At 43.7% G+C, this 14,604-nt stretch overlaps 1 protein-coding gene across 1 annotated transcript in view; it reads right to left on the reverse strand.

Annotated features, from left to right (window-relative positions):
• Positions 1 to 2,731: 2,731 nt before the first annotated feature.
• The window catches only part of NDST4 (N-deacetylase/N-sulfotransferase (heparan glucosaminyl) 4), an 84,791-nt gene continuing 72,918 nt past the window's right edge, over positions 2,732 to 14,604 (reverse strand). The window contains exons 8-13 of the mRNA XM_009701072.1: positions 13,801 to 13,924; positions 12,082 to 12,256; positions 10,798 to 10,968; positions 8,519 to 8,628; positions 3,251 to 3,353; positions 2,732 to 2,963 (exon numbers count right to left, since the gene is read on the reverse strand). Of these exons, the coding sequence (XP_009699374.1) occupies positions 2,844 to 2,963; positions 3,251 to 3,353; positions 8,519 to 8,628; positions 10,798 to 10,968; positions 12,082 to 12,256; positions 13,801 to 13,924 (803 nt within the window). The 3' untranslated portion in view covers positions 2,732 to 2,843. The remainder of the gene's footprint in view (positions 2,964 to 3,250; positions 3,354 to 8,518; positions 8,629 to 10,797; positions 10,969 to 12,081; positions 12,257 to 13,800; positions 13,925 to 14,604) is intronic.

A 14,604-nucleotide genomic window follows, 5' to 3' on the forward strand; every position in this document is an offset into this window, starting at 1 on the left:
AAAAAAAAAGCTGAAAAAACCCCTCATAGGTTTCCTTTTACTTGGCATCTAGTTTGCCCTAGCTCATTTTGAAGAGTCGTTGTGGTCAAAATATAAGCACCAGAAAAATTACTTTAGGAAAACCAAATGAAATCAAAACCTTCCCTCAGACCCTCCCAGCTCCCTCTCATCTTCAACAACTATAGCTGTGAGATAAAATGCCATCTCCTTTTCAGCTCTCCTAATTTTAGACCTATATAGCTGAGCTCTTCCTCTGAAGGAGTTGTCTATTGTCCTTTTACAATCAATAGAGAGGAAGAGGCAAGATTAATCTCACTCATTTAAGAAGTCTGCTTTGTGATGAGATGAATGGTGTCCTAGAAGCGCTATTTCCCTTCATCATCTATAAAATAAAGTAGATGTCTCACTTATGTGAGATGAATCCCATTCCGATGTTCAAAAGCAAACAGAAGATGGGCAACGCTTGTCTTTCGGGCTTTCCTGTATGTCCGTGTAGGTCCCCGTGCCATCGGGCTAGCGTGGGACTGGTGGGGCCGGGCATGGTGTGGTCCTGCAAAAAAAATTCCCCTTCCTTGTCCATCTCCCACCCCTGCTCGGCTCCTCCTGCCGAAGGAGCGAGGGCTGAGGTGGAGAGCAGGAGCACAAGGGGCCGTGCAGGGACTTGGTGCTGGTGGCATCTCAGCCTCTGCCCTGCGTAGCCCCGTGGGCTCTGTGTGTGTGGGACCGAGGAGGGCAGTGCCGGCTCCTCCCGTGGGTGAGGGACCTGGACCAGGGCAGCGCTGGGGCTGAGAAAAAGACTGGAATGGTGCCGAGGGAAGAAGCGGCCAGGCACGTTCAGATGGGCAGTGGTGGAGGAAAATGGAGGAGGCCAGGTGAGAGAAAAGACTGTGGCAGGTGGGTGGTGCCAGAGGATGCTCACCGGCCATGCCCGCCGCTGCCGAGCTGGGAGCAGGACACGTGGCACCAGGATCACTCTGGGAAGCACGGGACTTGTCAATCCAAAATAAGATAGTGTCATGATCTTGGCAGACAGTCTCATGATTTAGGAGTTTGGAAATGCTAAGATAGATATCTACATGTATCAACTGCTTTGAAGCCTAAATTAATTTAAGTGCTCTTGAATACCACAGTCCATGGTGTGCGCTGATTTGTGCTCCCTGAGGCTAGCTCTCACCAGTCTGAATTCATGGTGCATCCCCAGCGTCCAGCACTGTCTCCTGAGCTAGGAGGTAAGGGTCAAATCCACGGGGAGGGGAAAGCACAAAGCCTCTGCAGCTCCTGAAATGGCTTCTGCCTAGGAACTCAGACGGGGAAGTTTGAAAACTAAAACCTACTCCGTTTTGTGCTGCATAAAGAACACGTAGCAAAGCTTTGCCAGCTCTTGTTTTCTTGAGAAAAAGTGTTAGAAGGCTAAAATGCCTGAATGGTATTTGTTCCCTCAGCTTAAATGTCCCAGCGAGTTTCTGCCCAGTCTTGTCGACCTTGCCCACACAGGTGTGAGGAGAAAGCACAGTTCATGTTATCATGCTTTTGATAAACCACCCTTTCATTTACCTATGGACACAAATAGCAGACGTTTAAAACTAAATGTATGTCTGCTCTAGATATACAGTAGGTAGATAGGCAGGCATAAGAATATATGCATCATATATGTATATGTGATATAGAGTGGATATGCGTGTCCTTTCAACTCCTTTAAAGTCTATAGAAAGAGTTTATTCTTCAACAGACTGTATTTTGGTCACTAAAGTTTTTTTTCTGTAACAGCTTGCAGACTGAGACCCTAAACGACTAACCTAATCTCTTACTTTGAAGGCTTCAGAGCAGAAACATTGCTTTCCAGATAGAAACACAATTGTTGATATTAGGTTACTGTCAGTACACTGCTTGCATGGCCTGCTTAGATTTTTAGGAGGTTTTGATAGTGTTTTAAGGAATCCTATGGCATTATGACAAAATATTTGATATGATTTCACATCTCAGAGCTCTGTCACAGCTGCTGTAGGCACCCGACAGATGTGATGAAAGACCTTATCAGGGTGGCGAAGTAGCCACGTCCAAAAGACAGGCGCTGGATTTCACTGAGGTCTGGGAGGAGGGCCACCTCGCTGCCTTGCACCTCAACAACCCACACGACTCCAGTAAATCAGGATATATCTTGTTGGGAAGGGGAAAAAAAAAAAACAAACCAACAGAAGAAAGGGTACAAGCTGTCATCGGTTATTACAGGAATCCCAGGGAAGCAGGTTAGGAGAGAATTTAGCCCACATCTTTCTGTAGAGAAAGCAATGATGGTGCATTAGCACTACATATGTTGTAACCATTAGGGATCCCGACTGCAAAGTCGTGAACATCCCCCTATGAAATGATAGGAAAACTTGCAAGGTTGGGGAAAAAAACAGTGAAAACAAACACGGAGAAACCCCATCGTGTGACCAACCTCACAGTCCAGCGAGAGATGTTCCCATCCTTTGCTCGTGTCCTGACAGACTGCAATTTGTCATGTACACTGAAGTCAAGCCGTCCTGCACACAGTTTCTGGTACTTCCCGGTGGACAGAGGAACTAGGCTATGCACGGATCCCGCTCTGGATAAAGAGTAATGCCACGTAGCTCTGTATTGTTTCCTGGAAGCTGACAAAAGGGGTCGATGCTAATAACTGTCAGCGCGTGCATATAAACAGTTGTCGGGTTTTTTTTTTTTATTCTTTTGTGGTTTCTTTTTTTATAATAGAAAGAGCATTATTCATGAGGTCCTCTACTGACGATCACAAGTGAGTCGGAGAAGCAAGGGGTTTGACGGTGAAGGAAATCGTCCTTATTTGGGTCCCCCGCCCTTGCGTGCTACCTGACCTTCTGCAGCTCCTGTCTCAGCCAGGAGGGCAGGGGCTGCCCCAGCCTGTGCAGCAGCTTGGACAACTCCACGTTGTGGTCTCTGTAGTAGCTTGACAGAAACGCTCGAGACTGAGAAGGGTGAAAAAAAAACACACAACAACAGTTAAAGAAGGATACCCACCCGACGGCAGATTTCGGCAGGCGCTCCTGCCTGGGAGGTGTGCACTGCTCCCAGAGAGGGGCTCTTAAGAGGGGCAATTAACCTCCTGCCATTCAAAGCTCATTAAGTTTCTGATTTTTAAAAAATACCAAGCCAATGGGGTCAAAAAAAAAAAAGGAATCAGTGTGTTTATTTTAGGAGCCACACCCAGGTCAATATTAAAAAATGTTACCTTAAATCTCTGGAAAGCCCTTACCTCTTGGTCCATTGGTGGGTATTTTCGACCTTTGCTTTTTCCCAGGCACTTTGTTTTCCCTCCTTCCAGTAACTGGCACCAAAAGCCTTTCTGAGGGTCAAACCTATAGAGGATTATATTTTTTGAAAGACCTCACTACAGAAGAATCTCCCAGCTACTAAGACATCAGTGTTAGCCAACAATTATTGCTGCACACATCTCTCCAGATGACTGAGGTACTGAGGACAGAGTGGGACACAGCTTTCCTCTCTTGTGAAAACCCTGGGGATTTAGTTTTTCTACAACTTTGCCTTGGGAATGGCTCAAGGCAGGAAGTTCTTCGCATTGTGCTTTACCTACACTAGCTAATTTTTATTCTACTTGTCCAGCACATAGGGTACAAGTTTTAAGCGTTGATCTATAGGATGCCAGTCAAGGTCCTGAGCCTCAGTCTCAAGGATCTTACACGGCCCCACTCCACACTGTGGCTCGTATTGTATTGTCTGGTTTTGGTCAGAGATGTTATTCATGTCAAACTGCTCCATGTATTCCTGTGGGATGCTAATGTTTTGATCAAATGATACTTGAACAAAGAATGATTTGTTGAAAAAATTACTGATGAGCTCTTTGCCTGGAATTAGACGCGCTATGTTCTCAAGGACATTATCAGCTGTGCTCAAGGAAAGCTCTCCACGTGGCCAGTTGGAGCTGGTGCCGTGATAGGTCAGCGCTGTCAAGGTGAGAGGGATTAAAAAGGGCAAGCGGATCTATTTGCTGACTTCAACAGGCGTAGGTTCAATCCCTTAAATCTATTTGTGCAGAAAAGTGTGTGATTGTTGCATGACTACGAAATGATGAGAAATATAATAGTGACATGTTTTATGTTGGTTTTTGAGCGAAATCAGCAGTGTCCAGGTCTACTGAAAGAACCGCTGCTTGGTTGTTGATAATTTAACCGTTGTTCCATATCATTCGATCTAAATATCATTTTCATTCCAAAGATGGCATTATAGCATAAACATTGTCTTAGCAGTCTTATCTGAAATATGCAATTTGATTTTGATGTCTAAAATTCAAAGATATAGATTAAGGCTTTAAAACACGTGCTCACTAAGGAAAGAACAACACGCAGCGTTAAGTTTTGAATTTATTGCTATGGGACTGGCAGCATGCATTAAACATTGAAAAGGTTCGTAATTCTGCTGTTCAGCAGATGTTTGAAAAGGATGAAGTATAATCGGCTGGAACATGGAGTTAATTAGTTACAGACATCCTTTTTGCCCTGGGTCTATCTGTATATGGGTGCACTTGCAATTTGCTGCTGTACATAAGTGAACTAATTTCTGAAGAAGGGTGAACCTTCTTCACTTTTTTTTTTTTTCTTGCCCAGCCTATTATTGCAGGCCTGACCATTTTTTCCTAAACTGTCTCAGTAGCTGTATCAATTAAAAATAAATAAATTGTTGATTAAATGGATATATCAATGATAGATTCAATTCTACTTTGGCCTTTTCCATCTGCTTATTGCATGGTGAAGTACTTTAGCTGGCTTGCACTAATTTCCCAAGAGAAGCAGCAATGTAGTGTGCTGGGTAAAAGGAAAACTGCAAAACTATGCCCCAAACAAAATTTCTGCCCCAGAAGGAGCATATTGAACACTATTAAGAGAATGTGCAAATTTGGGTAGGGGAAAAGAGGGTAAGACAGCTCCGGCTGAATTCAACCCATTGCGTTCAGGTATTATAAAACTCTCAGGACTCCTGAAGACGTAATTGGGCACGATGGAAGTATTTCTTTAAAAATAGGGATAGCCTTAAGGCTAAAGTTACAAGTGAGCTTTTTTAAGCAGTCAGTATAGAAACCTTTCCTCCAGACCCCGTTATCTTCTCTTCCCTGGCAGAGTAAGCCTGTGGGAGATGGAGGGAGGAACCTGGACACCCGTACACCCACCCCACCTCGGGGGAACTCAGTACCAGATGCTGGAGGTGGGGAGGGTGCCTGCAAGGGCTGGGCTAAGCACTCCCACCATCGGGGTCTTTCTCTTATTCTCTGACAAAATGTGGCAACACTCTAAGAGAAAACATTTACTTAAGCTCCCCTAATCCTGTCTTTTCCTTTTCCTCCTGGTGTTCACACAAGGGAAAACGAGGGCAATCTGCCCTGTGAGGCTGGATGTGAAGCCACCGCTGTGGGCAGAGCATGGTCTGATGAGCCGGGCCGGAGGAAGTGGCATTTTGGCTGCCCTTTGCCAAAGCCAAGCTCTGTCCTGCCTCCCTGCTTTCCTGCCTGCTGAGAAAAACAAAGGAAGAAGGGAACCTCTGGCCCATGCTACCCCAGACCGTGAGTCCCCTGAGGATGCTGGGCATGAAATACATCTTTCTAGGAGTCAGTGGAGCTTCGGTAGGGCCATCCTGTGTTAAAAGGAAAGGTCTTTTGTAACATTGGTCCCACGTGTCCTAAGTTTCTGGTCATTAAGTTCAGATACTTAAAAATTTAAGCCCTTGATCACTCCCTGTGAAAAGGAGTGGGTGGGGCGGCAGTGGGAAACATCTCTTCAGTGCCGTAGTGGGAACTTCATGAAGACCACTGACTAGTTTTGCTCTCCCAGCACTTTGTGCAGGGATCCCAATGTCTTCCTATTGATGGCATTATGTGTAAAAGCCTTGCAACATTAGTTGATTTTCCCCCTTTGTTTTCACTGCTCTAATAAAAAGTACTGGTCATAGAATCACGGAATGGTTTGGGCTGGAAGGATCACGCAGTCCAACCCCCCTCCAGTGAGCAGGGACATCTTCAACTTGATCAGGTTGCTCAGAGCCCCGTCCAACCTGACCTTGAATGTTTCCAGGGATGGGACATCTACCACCTCTCTGGGCAACCTGTGCCAGTGCTTCACCACCCTCGTCCTAAAAAATGTTTTTTTTATTGCTAGTCTGAATCTAGGTGCTCTGTGTAAGAAGCAACGACCTAGTTGCCCGTCTCAGCTGTGGCGTGAAGTGCCCTTCTCCCCAGATGCCTGAGCCCTGCCTCTGTCTCCCCTCTGCTCCCTTGCCATGGCTCTGATTAGCACCTTCCTTCTGCCTGGGTTGATTTTACTCTCCTATAGGATGTTCACGTAATTAGTCAGGGTGATAAGCTTGTTGCTCACTAGTGTTTGCAGAACTGAGTCCTTAGGCTGCTTTGTGACAACTTTAAAAATGTATGGTATACAGTTATTAGGCAGTAATGACTAGGAGCGATTCTATGCAATTTTTTTTACGTTGACAGTCCTACCATAAAGCAACTACGTGGTTTAATGCATTTTTCTCTTCCATCCTAAATCCGTACAGAAGGGTGTGCTTCCACAGCACATTTGCATTCTTGATGCCTCTAAACAGTGACTGCATAATTTTATAGATCTGTTTACAATCCATTTTTCCTGTCCAAACAAATACGAGAGGCCAAATTTTTTCCTGGTGTGTGACTCCGCTGACTTTAATTTAGTTACAGAGAGGAAGATAGATGTATGTGGGTGGGTATTTTTAAAAACCTAGCAGAAGGCGCTGCAGATGTGCGGCAGCAGTTGTTCAAACATCAGTAGTTCAGCTGTGTATTCAAACTCCTCCTCTGTTTCATCCGCTTCTGAAACCAATGACTTAAAAAATTACATTCTGAAATCCAAAATTTTTCCTCTAGAAGAAGATTTTGGCAGAGCAACATTCTTAAGACTCAAAGAACAACAAGCACTCAGCTCTCACTTTATATCTATTATGCAAACAACCATGACCCTCCCAGCGGAGGAAACTTTAAACAATAATCGTAGGCAGAGAGGAGGCAGTGTGGGGTCGGTGGACAGTCTGCGGTCTCGTTTTCCCACAGTTTTCCCGGTACCAGCCTGTAGGGAAGCCTACTTCCCACCCCACATGCAGGCTCGTGCTCTCTGCTTGCACACTGACTTGGGAAAACCTCCACCGCAGCGCCAGGCTTCTCAGCCCACGGATGTCCCACGGCTCTCCCAGCCCACCGCTTCGAGCTGTAATGAGGGGATGCTCCTCATACGGAGAAGCTCAATGCAAAAGCTTCTCACAATTTTTTGCCAGATGAAGAGGGGAGAGAGAAATTCAACCCACTCCTGCCCCTGCAGAGACTCTACCTTCTTGCAGGGAACTCAGAAATGTCAAAGCGAGAGTGCCACACGGGCCGTTAATCCCCGTTCATGGGGGAAGCCTCACCCTCCGGGGAGCGAGGGTGAGAGATGTCATCCGGGCTGATCACAGCTGCCTTTGCTAGATCTGAACCAAAGGCTGTGGGAAGTCAATCAAAGGGCTTTCCCTAAGTTCAGGGGACCTTGACTTGGGCTCCTGCAGAGCACCTGCAGTTCTGGCACCGACATCCCGGGCCATGAACGGTCAGGCTGCTCAGTCCGAGGGTTTTGTGCTTCGCAGGCAAACACGAGCTTCTCCCCGTGCTCCAGGTGCTGCACTTGAGCCCAGCAATTCCAGCTTAGGGATCTACTGTTAGTAGCTTATAATTTTACCAAACTTAAAGTGTACAAACTGAATTCTTCTGTCCCATGTGTCTGGCTACTACCTGGTTAAAGGTCAGCAGAATTGGCTCAACCATGTATGAAAACGGGATTAGGCAATGATCTATTTGGTCCACATTAAAAGTCAACAAAGAAACCATGCGACCAGATGAATCTTACTATACTGAGTGCTTCTAACCCAATCTCTGTCATTAGACTCCCGTATGAATGTGATAAAAACGTTTAAGCCAAACTTTTCACACCTAACATTAAGTGGTCTTCAGCTTCTGGAGGCTGTCATAAGGTTCAACAGTCTGCGGGGCAAATGTGTGCTGAGCTCTTACACGCACAACTCACATCTCCTGAACGTACACTTTAAACAGTGCAGTGATGAAAGTAAAACTACGTACCCTGAGAAAACCATCCTGGGCATCCCCGATTGAACACGCAAACTTAGCAGACATTTTTTACATGAATCTGGGCCTTTGTTCTGCGTCTAACACAAAACACTGGGCAGCCATTTGTCCTGTATGTTGTGCAAAATAGAGTTTGCACGTGGAAATGTATGCAATCATGGAATTAAATTCTGTAATGTATTACATGTATGCAAGGTAAGGGAAAACTGGATGGGTGTACAGCAGGACTTTACGAAAACCCCAAGCTTTGCAAAATTATCATTTTCGTAATGTGTTTTTTGTTTGTTTGTGATTAATGATCAAGTGACCTTGGTAGGAGGGGATGTACACCGTGATCCCATAGGGCAGATAATAAAGGAACAGACTCACGTTAGAGCTTCAGAGTAATTATAATGAGGAGAGACTCCAAGAAACTTCTGCACTTCGTCCATCACAGTAGCTGGGTCACTTCTTAGCTGCTGTCCATCAATAATAAGCAACTGTAGGGGTAAATATGCTAGCTGTTTAGAAACAGGACTAAGGTTAACGAAAGAATGACATTATTTCCCTTCTGTGACAACATGGATTTAAATTAGCATGTGACTTTGCACAGTGCTAATAACAATCATATGGATGAACTTCTTTTTAGATGTACTTTTTACTTTATTATGTTGAATTTTTATAGGTGGGCACCTTATAACTCTGTGTGTGCACATTGTTCAAAGGCAAGAGTTAAATCCCACAAGCCAAACCCAAGTCCAGGAGAATTCTGAGAAAAAGAGATAAGGAAGGAATGTAACAATATTGTTGAGGTTTACAGTTTGTCTGTAGAAAATCTGGCATGGAATAAGAAAAAGAACAAAAAGTGCACATATATCTTAGAATCAAATATTCAGAAATTATACAATTACATGTTCGAAAGTGATATTGTCGCAATTTACTTGGAACTTGCCACCACTCTATCAACCACATAGGCTTGCAAAATTGTTAGCAAAGAGGTTTTTTTTCTGTTTTGTTTTTAATTAAAGATTGATGTGATGTAAAGGTACATTGACCTCCACAAGCCAATGTTAAGACAATATATCAAAAGTCCACTGGAGTACCAAGCAGCATTACTAATAACTATTCTGGGCAGATGTGTTTTATATTTATTGTAAAGGCTTATTATGAATTATTAAGCTTTTGAGTGCACAGGCCGAGTGAATGCACATTACTGAGTGCCCATTAGTAAGCACCGCGAATGCACTCTCTGCGTGCACCTTATTAAGAATAAGTGCATTTTGTTGTGTATCTTGTAAAATTAATCACTACAACTATGAAACATGAGTGGTTACCAGTTTTACAAGAAATATGTCAATGTGCCCTGAATGTTTAATAAGAGAGCTGCACTTGCTCTTCATTACAGCAGGAGGAGAGAAATCGTCATGAGAGCGGGCAGCAGCCCCGGGTGAGGGGAGAGATGGAGCACAGGTAACAGGGCACGGGATGTTCGGCACCCTTTGCGTGCTCTGAATTTGCTGGGATAGCCCCGTCTCCTTTGGAGGAATAAGTTGGGATGTGATGGCTGATGAGGAGAGGTGCCCTGTCTGCTCCTGGGGCATCGCTGCCTGGGGACGGCCCTTGCTGCAAGCTCAGCTGCTGTAGGCAGCACTCCTTCCCCGTTTGTGAAAGAGTAGACAAGCCGGCGATGAAAGCAGAAAGTAAATGGCTAACTGAGACTTTCTCCTGGAAATGGGATTGACCTGCTTCTCCTCTTTGTAGCACAGCTGAGACTGTATCAAAAAAAAAAAAAAAGTGAGGATTGCAAAAAGACAGAGCTTCTATTTCTTTTTGTTTTTCCAGGTCCCTGACTAAATAGGCAACGCTCACATCTACCTCCTTTCAGCAAAATTCTGTCCCACATAGAGCAATCTCTGGAGATACTTGTTCATTTGCTTGCTCATTAAATAACCTTTTACAACTTTTTCTTACAGTAGGTAGACATATGAACTGAGCTACGGACCACGTACGGGGATAAAGAGTGCCCATGCATGTATTTTGTGGTACTAAAATGTTTGCTTTAGGTGTATATCTGTAAACAATTTTTTTTCGTATTGGGAATATTCTTTAGATCTATGTGTTTATGTAAATTTTTCATGGGAAAGTTTTTAAAAGGCAATTCAATAAAATGTCTGAAGAAAGATGGGGCAAAAGAAGGAATTTCGGCTCTAACACTGAGAAAGGCTAATTCCATATCAGGATTAAAGAAATGTGAAATTTTCTATGAAAGGGAGTGAGTGGGAAGCAGAATGAAATTTCTTTTTAGAAAAAGCCCTGGCATTTTCTAAATGAATTTGTCAAACCTTCCCACAATGTCTCATGCTGCAGCTGCTTGTTTCTTGGGACCCAGAAGTCTTGGCAACTTTGGCTGATCCTGGAAGGAAACCCCAAAGTCCCCCATCAAGCCTATGTGGCCACAGTTCATAGCATTTTCCTGGTGCATCTTTTCCATCAGAAGACAGAAAAATCAACACAGTTCTGCCAAATATCCTGATCTTGTCTAATCTGCATTTCCCAACAGCTAAGAGTTCTAGTGGGAAGTACCCTCTCCCCTCTAATGATGAGGCCATACTCATTTTGGGACTTTCCGAGGGTAGATTAACTTGGTGAAATAGCATGTTGGAAATTACCTGTGAAGCAGGGTAATGAGTTAACCATCTTTCGATATGGACAGCATACCATCCGGGTGTCAGGCATCTCTTCTGGAGAGTCCTTATCTCCGAGGGCGCCCAATGGCTGGATGTAATGACTTCATAAAAATTGAATTTCAGGGCAGCGGGGTCCTCGTGGGATCGCTGATGCTAACGGGGGATATTTAAACACGTATCACAAGGATGCTGAAGACTAAACTGTAAGCCCCCCGGGAGCTGTGGGGAGGGCTGTGCCGGCATGGCCACCCTGGCTGCAGCCCGCAGCCGCCCCTCGCCTCCCTGCCAGTGCCACTTCTGCAGGGCAGGAACCGGGGGGGCAAGGAAGCAGGATGGGGCCACCATTGAGTCAGGGGCCCTCCAGGGACAGGCAGGAGGGGAGCTGAGGAGCCAAATTCTGCCAAAATAGGCACAATATTTTTCACTGCTTTGCATCTCGCATCGGCAGTTGTAAAGGTGCAAATGAGATATTAAAAAGGGTGCAAACTTTAGCCCTGAGCCATGTTTTATTCCTTGAAGAACTCATAACAACAGTATCAGAATGGTGTATTTTATGCTTATTGCAACTTTATTAGTTTATGTCTGTTTTAACACTGCTTTTAGTATTTCCTTTATCCGTATGACTACATCATATTTTACATACATGCTTAAATGTTGCTTTAAAAACAGTTTTTTTAAAATAGTGCAGACTTTGTTATGGAAAGGTGTGGGCTTGGTAAAAGGCAAGAAAGAGCATCCTAGAGTTTCCTTGGAAAAACAACAGGCTTTCTTTTGTTTCCAAGGAGAGAAAAAACCCCCAACTCTCCAGAAACAGCTCTTTTTAACTCCTTGGAAACTTCAGAAGACACTGCATACATTTGTACACCACTGCATATTGCTCAGCTTACACGCTGGAGGATGAGATGAGCTACCAGATTCTCATAATCAAGAGCTCTGATCTTCTAGCTAGGCCATGCTCGTTTTCCCCCATGTATCTCCCTGGGCGAGGAGCACTGCTTTTCCTCTACGCAGTGTCAGCTGTAATTGAGATTAAACTGTTTGTTTACAGCTGGTGGCAGCTCTGTGCTGAGAAGTTTCATCATTAATGACACTGGTGTCACAGGTGCCAACTGCAAAAGCTGGCATTCAGCATCCTTCCGCTTCTACACAGTGCAAATGCTTTGCAATAAATCCCATTCTTGCTCAAGGACACAAATTCCCACTGACGTTGGCCATCATCCCCTGCCATTGATTTCACTGTTTGTTTCTCAAAGGCAAAGTCCGTACCTGGTACCAGGAATACGCCCGATCGGATGGGTCAATGAGGATGGTGATGATCTTGGCCTTGGGGATGAGGGAAGCAGCTCGCTTAGGGGCTTCCTCGGAATGGAAATAGTTGGCACTTTTCTCAAAGAGGAGGTCGGTGGTGATGTTGGAAGGAGTGGGGAAGAAATCCATGTACCTGGGAGGTGAAGAAACTTGTTAGAATTAGGAGTATCGCAAAAGGGTCATATCTCTGTGCTTCCCATTTCATGGTAGGTGAAAAGGTGAATTTTCAGACATTCTCAAGAAGCAAAATTGAATTTCTCAGCTCACTCCAGAATGGGAATAGGGGGAACATATCTTGGCTTCTACATGGTGCTGGTAATAGCTAAAGCCTCCATGAAGTCAGGTAATTAGGTTTTTCCTTTGATGGATGGGACTTTTGCTAATAAGTTCAATGTCAAAGGGATATCTTTCACCAGTTTGGAGTGAGTTCAATTTTAGCTGCAGAAAAAAAAATGGAAAAATCTTCAAAATGTCAACCATTTAATTTTAACATTGTTGAAATATTTCATTTTGGAACCAACAAATCTTATCTTTTAGACATTTTCAGAGTGCAAGATTTGAATTTTGGCTTTGAATGGTCTTTTCCACTTAAAATTGATTGGAAGTAAAAGAAAATAAAACAGAAGGCTCAATTGAAAGGGTGAAGAATTCAAATGAAGCAAAAAGTGGCATTTTTTGGTCCCTTTAGTTTTGCCGAGCACTCTGGGAACTTCCAGTTTTGGTGGGACTAACTGGTTTTTGTGTCCTTTCTATGGAAATGGAGTATGCGGGGCCTCACCCTGCACACAGGACCCTACCGACTTTTGAACTGGCAGGCCCATTTTGGTGAAGCATGGCAGAAGAGGTCTCCGAGAGGCCATCCTCTCCCTCTGCATGTACTGCAAGGGCTGCAGAGCAGAGACTCCCCCCATCACCGCTCCTTCTCCTCCAAGCGCATTACACCATGAACTCTATGATAGCCATGGGTGATCTCTTTCTTTAATGCAGTATGGAAAAATATACACAAAGCTGAACCGAGAAGCTGGTCTCGTAGTTGCGGGGACAGCCTGATTTTATCCGGCAGCCTCGTTTGCTCCTCACGCTCTCCGTGCTGTACGCGGGCAAGGAAAACCGCTTGAGATTACTCTGTTTCTGTGTAGTGTGATGTTTGTCTTATATTTCAGTTTTCACACAAGGATGAGAGCTGCTGTTCCCTGTGGAAATGAAAGCCTTACAAAAATGCTTTTCTTAAGCAAAAATAGTAAAAGCAATATTTGAAATTGTGACAGGAATACCAGCTGAAATGCTTTACAGTGGTTTTTTTTTTTCTCATGAAGAGACAAATCAAATCTTACTTCATGAAAAGCTGCTTTTGAAGAAAAAGAGTATAATTCAGTACAGATAAAGTTATGAAAAGACAGAGATGCTATTCAGCACGAAGACAGACGTTATAACTGAGCTGGCCGTTGTATTCATTCATGAAAAAAATCAGAAAATTGTTACTGTAATATCGAAACAAAACTAAGGAGTTGATTAAATGTCCAGTCATTATAAATAAGTTTCTCTTTCTGTGTGATAATGCCAAGCATAACAAATTAATGCAGTAATTTTGGTGATGTCATACATGCTTCTGTAATGGTTCCATTGTGATTTACCATGTATTAATAATGAACACTTCTTTTTTGTTATTCTTCTTACCAGTCAATTCCCTTGTGATAGTTGTTTCCATTGAAGAACTGAACTTCTTCAAAAGTTTTTGGACTAGGGAGATTACTGATAATGGAAGGATGCATCAGAAGAAATAAATAAAGTGCTGTTGTTCCTACGACAACAAAAAGAGATGCCATTAGGAAACAGAAAAAAAAAAAAACCCTTTGACTTTATTCATTCAAGAAAGTACTTTAAATCAATGCATGCTGAGATATACAGGAAAATTAGATTACCTTTCTTAGAAAAGTTGCCTGTTGATGAAAGGCCTATGAAAGCACAGGGGGCTTTCAGGGGAGGGGGGGATACATGCAGAATTCTCTGCTCATGGCACTTTTCCCATTTCCAAACTCCGAATTCTGCTCTCTGGTGCAAGCACGATATTGCTGGTGATGACATTGCTTGCTTGACTGTGTGTTTAACCAGGGAGGGAATTTGGCCGGAACAGGTTTGTTTTCAAACTAGTTATGTTGCACAAAACTTTTCACAAGCACTAATTGTGCTTTTGATTGCTCCCAAAACTGCACTTTTGTCCTCTGAGTATTTTTCCTGGGGGTCTGCTATCGAAGAATATATTGTCTAATTCAATGCCAACAAACCTGTATATAATAAGTATGCTTTAAAATCCCACTAACAATATGTTTTTGTTATTTGTTTGACAAAAACAACTGGAAATGATGCATGGTGGTAAACGAAATTTTGGAGAATGTGTCTTGAAACTTGCTCTTCAATGATCTCGTGCTATGCAAGCTATCGTTGGACTATGAATCAAGACCTGCTGACTCTGTCACTGTT

This window comes from Cariama cristata, unplaced genomic scaffold (assembly GCF_000690535.1).
Source record: "Cariama cristata isolate BGI_N322 unplaced genomic scaffold, ASM69053v1 scaffold4090, whole genome shotgun sequence".
In the NCBI taxonomy this organism is placed as follows: Eukaryota; Metazoa; Chordata; class Aves; order Cariamiformes; family Cariamidae; genus Cariama; species Cariama cristata.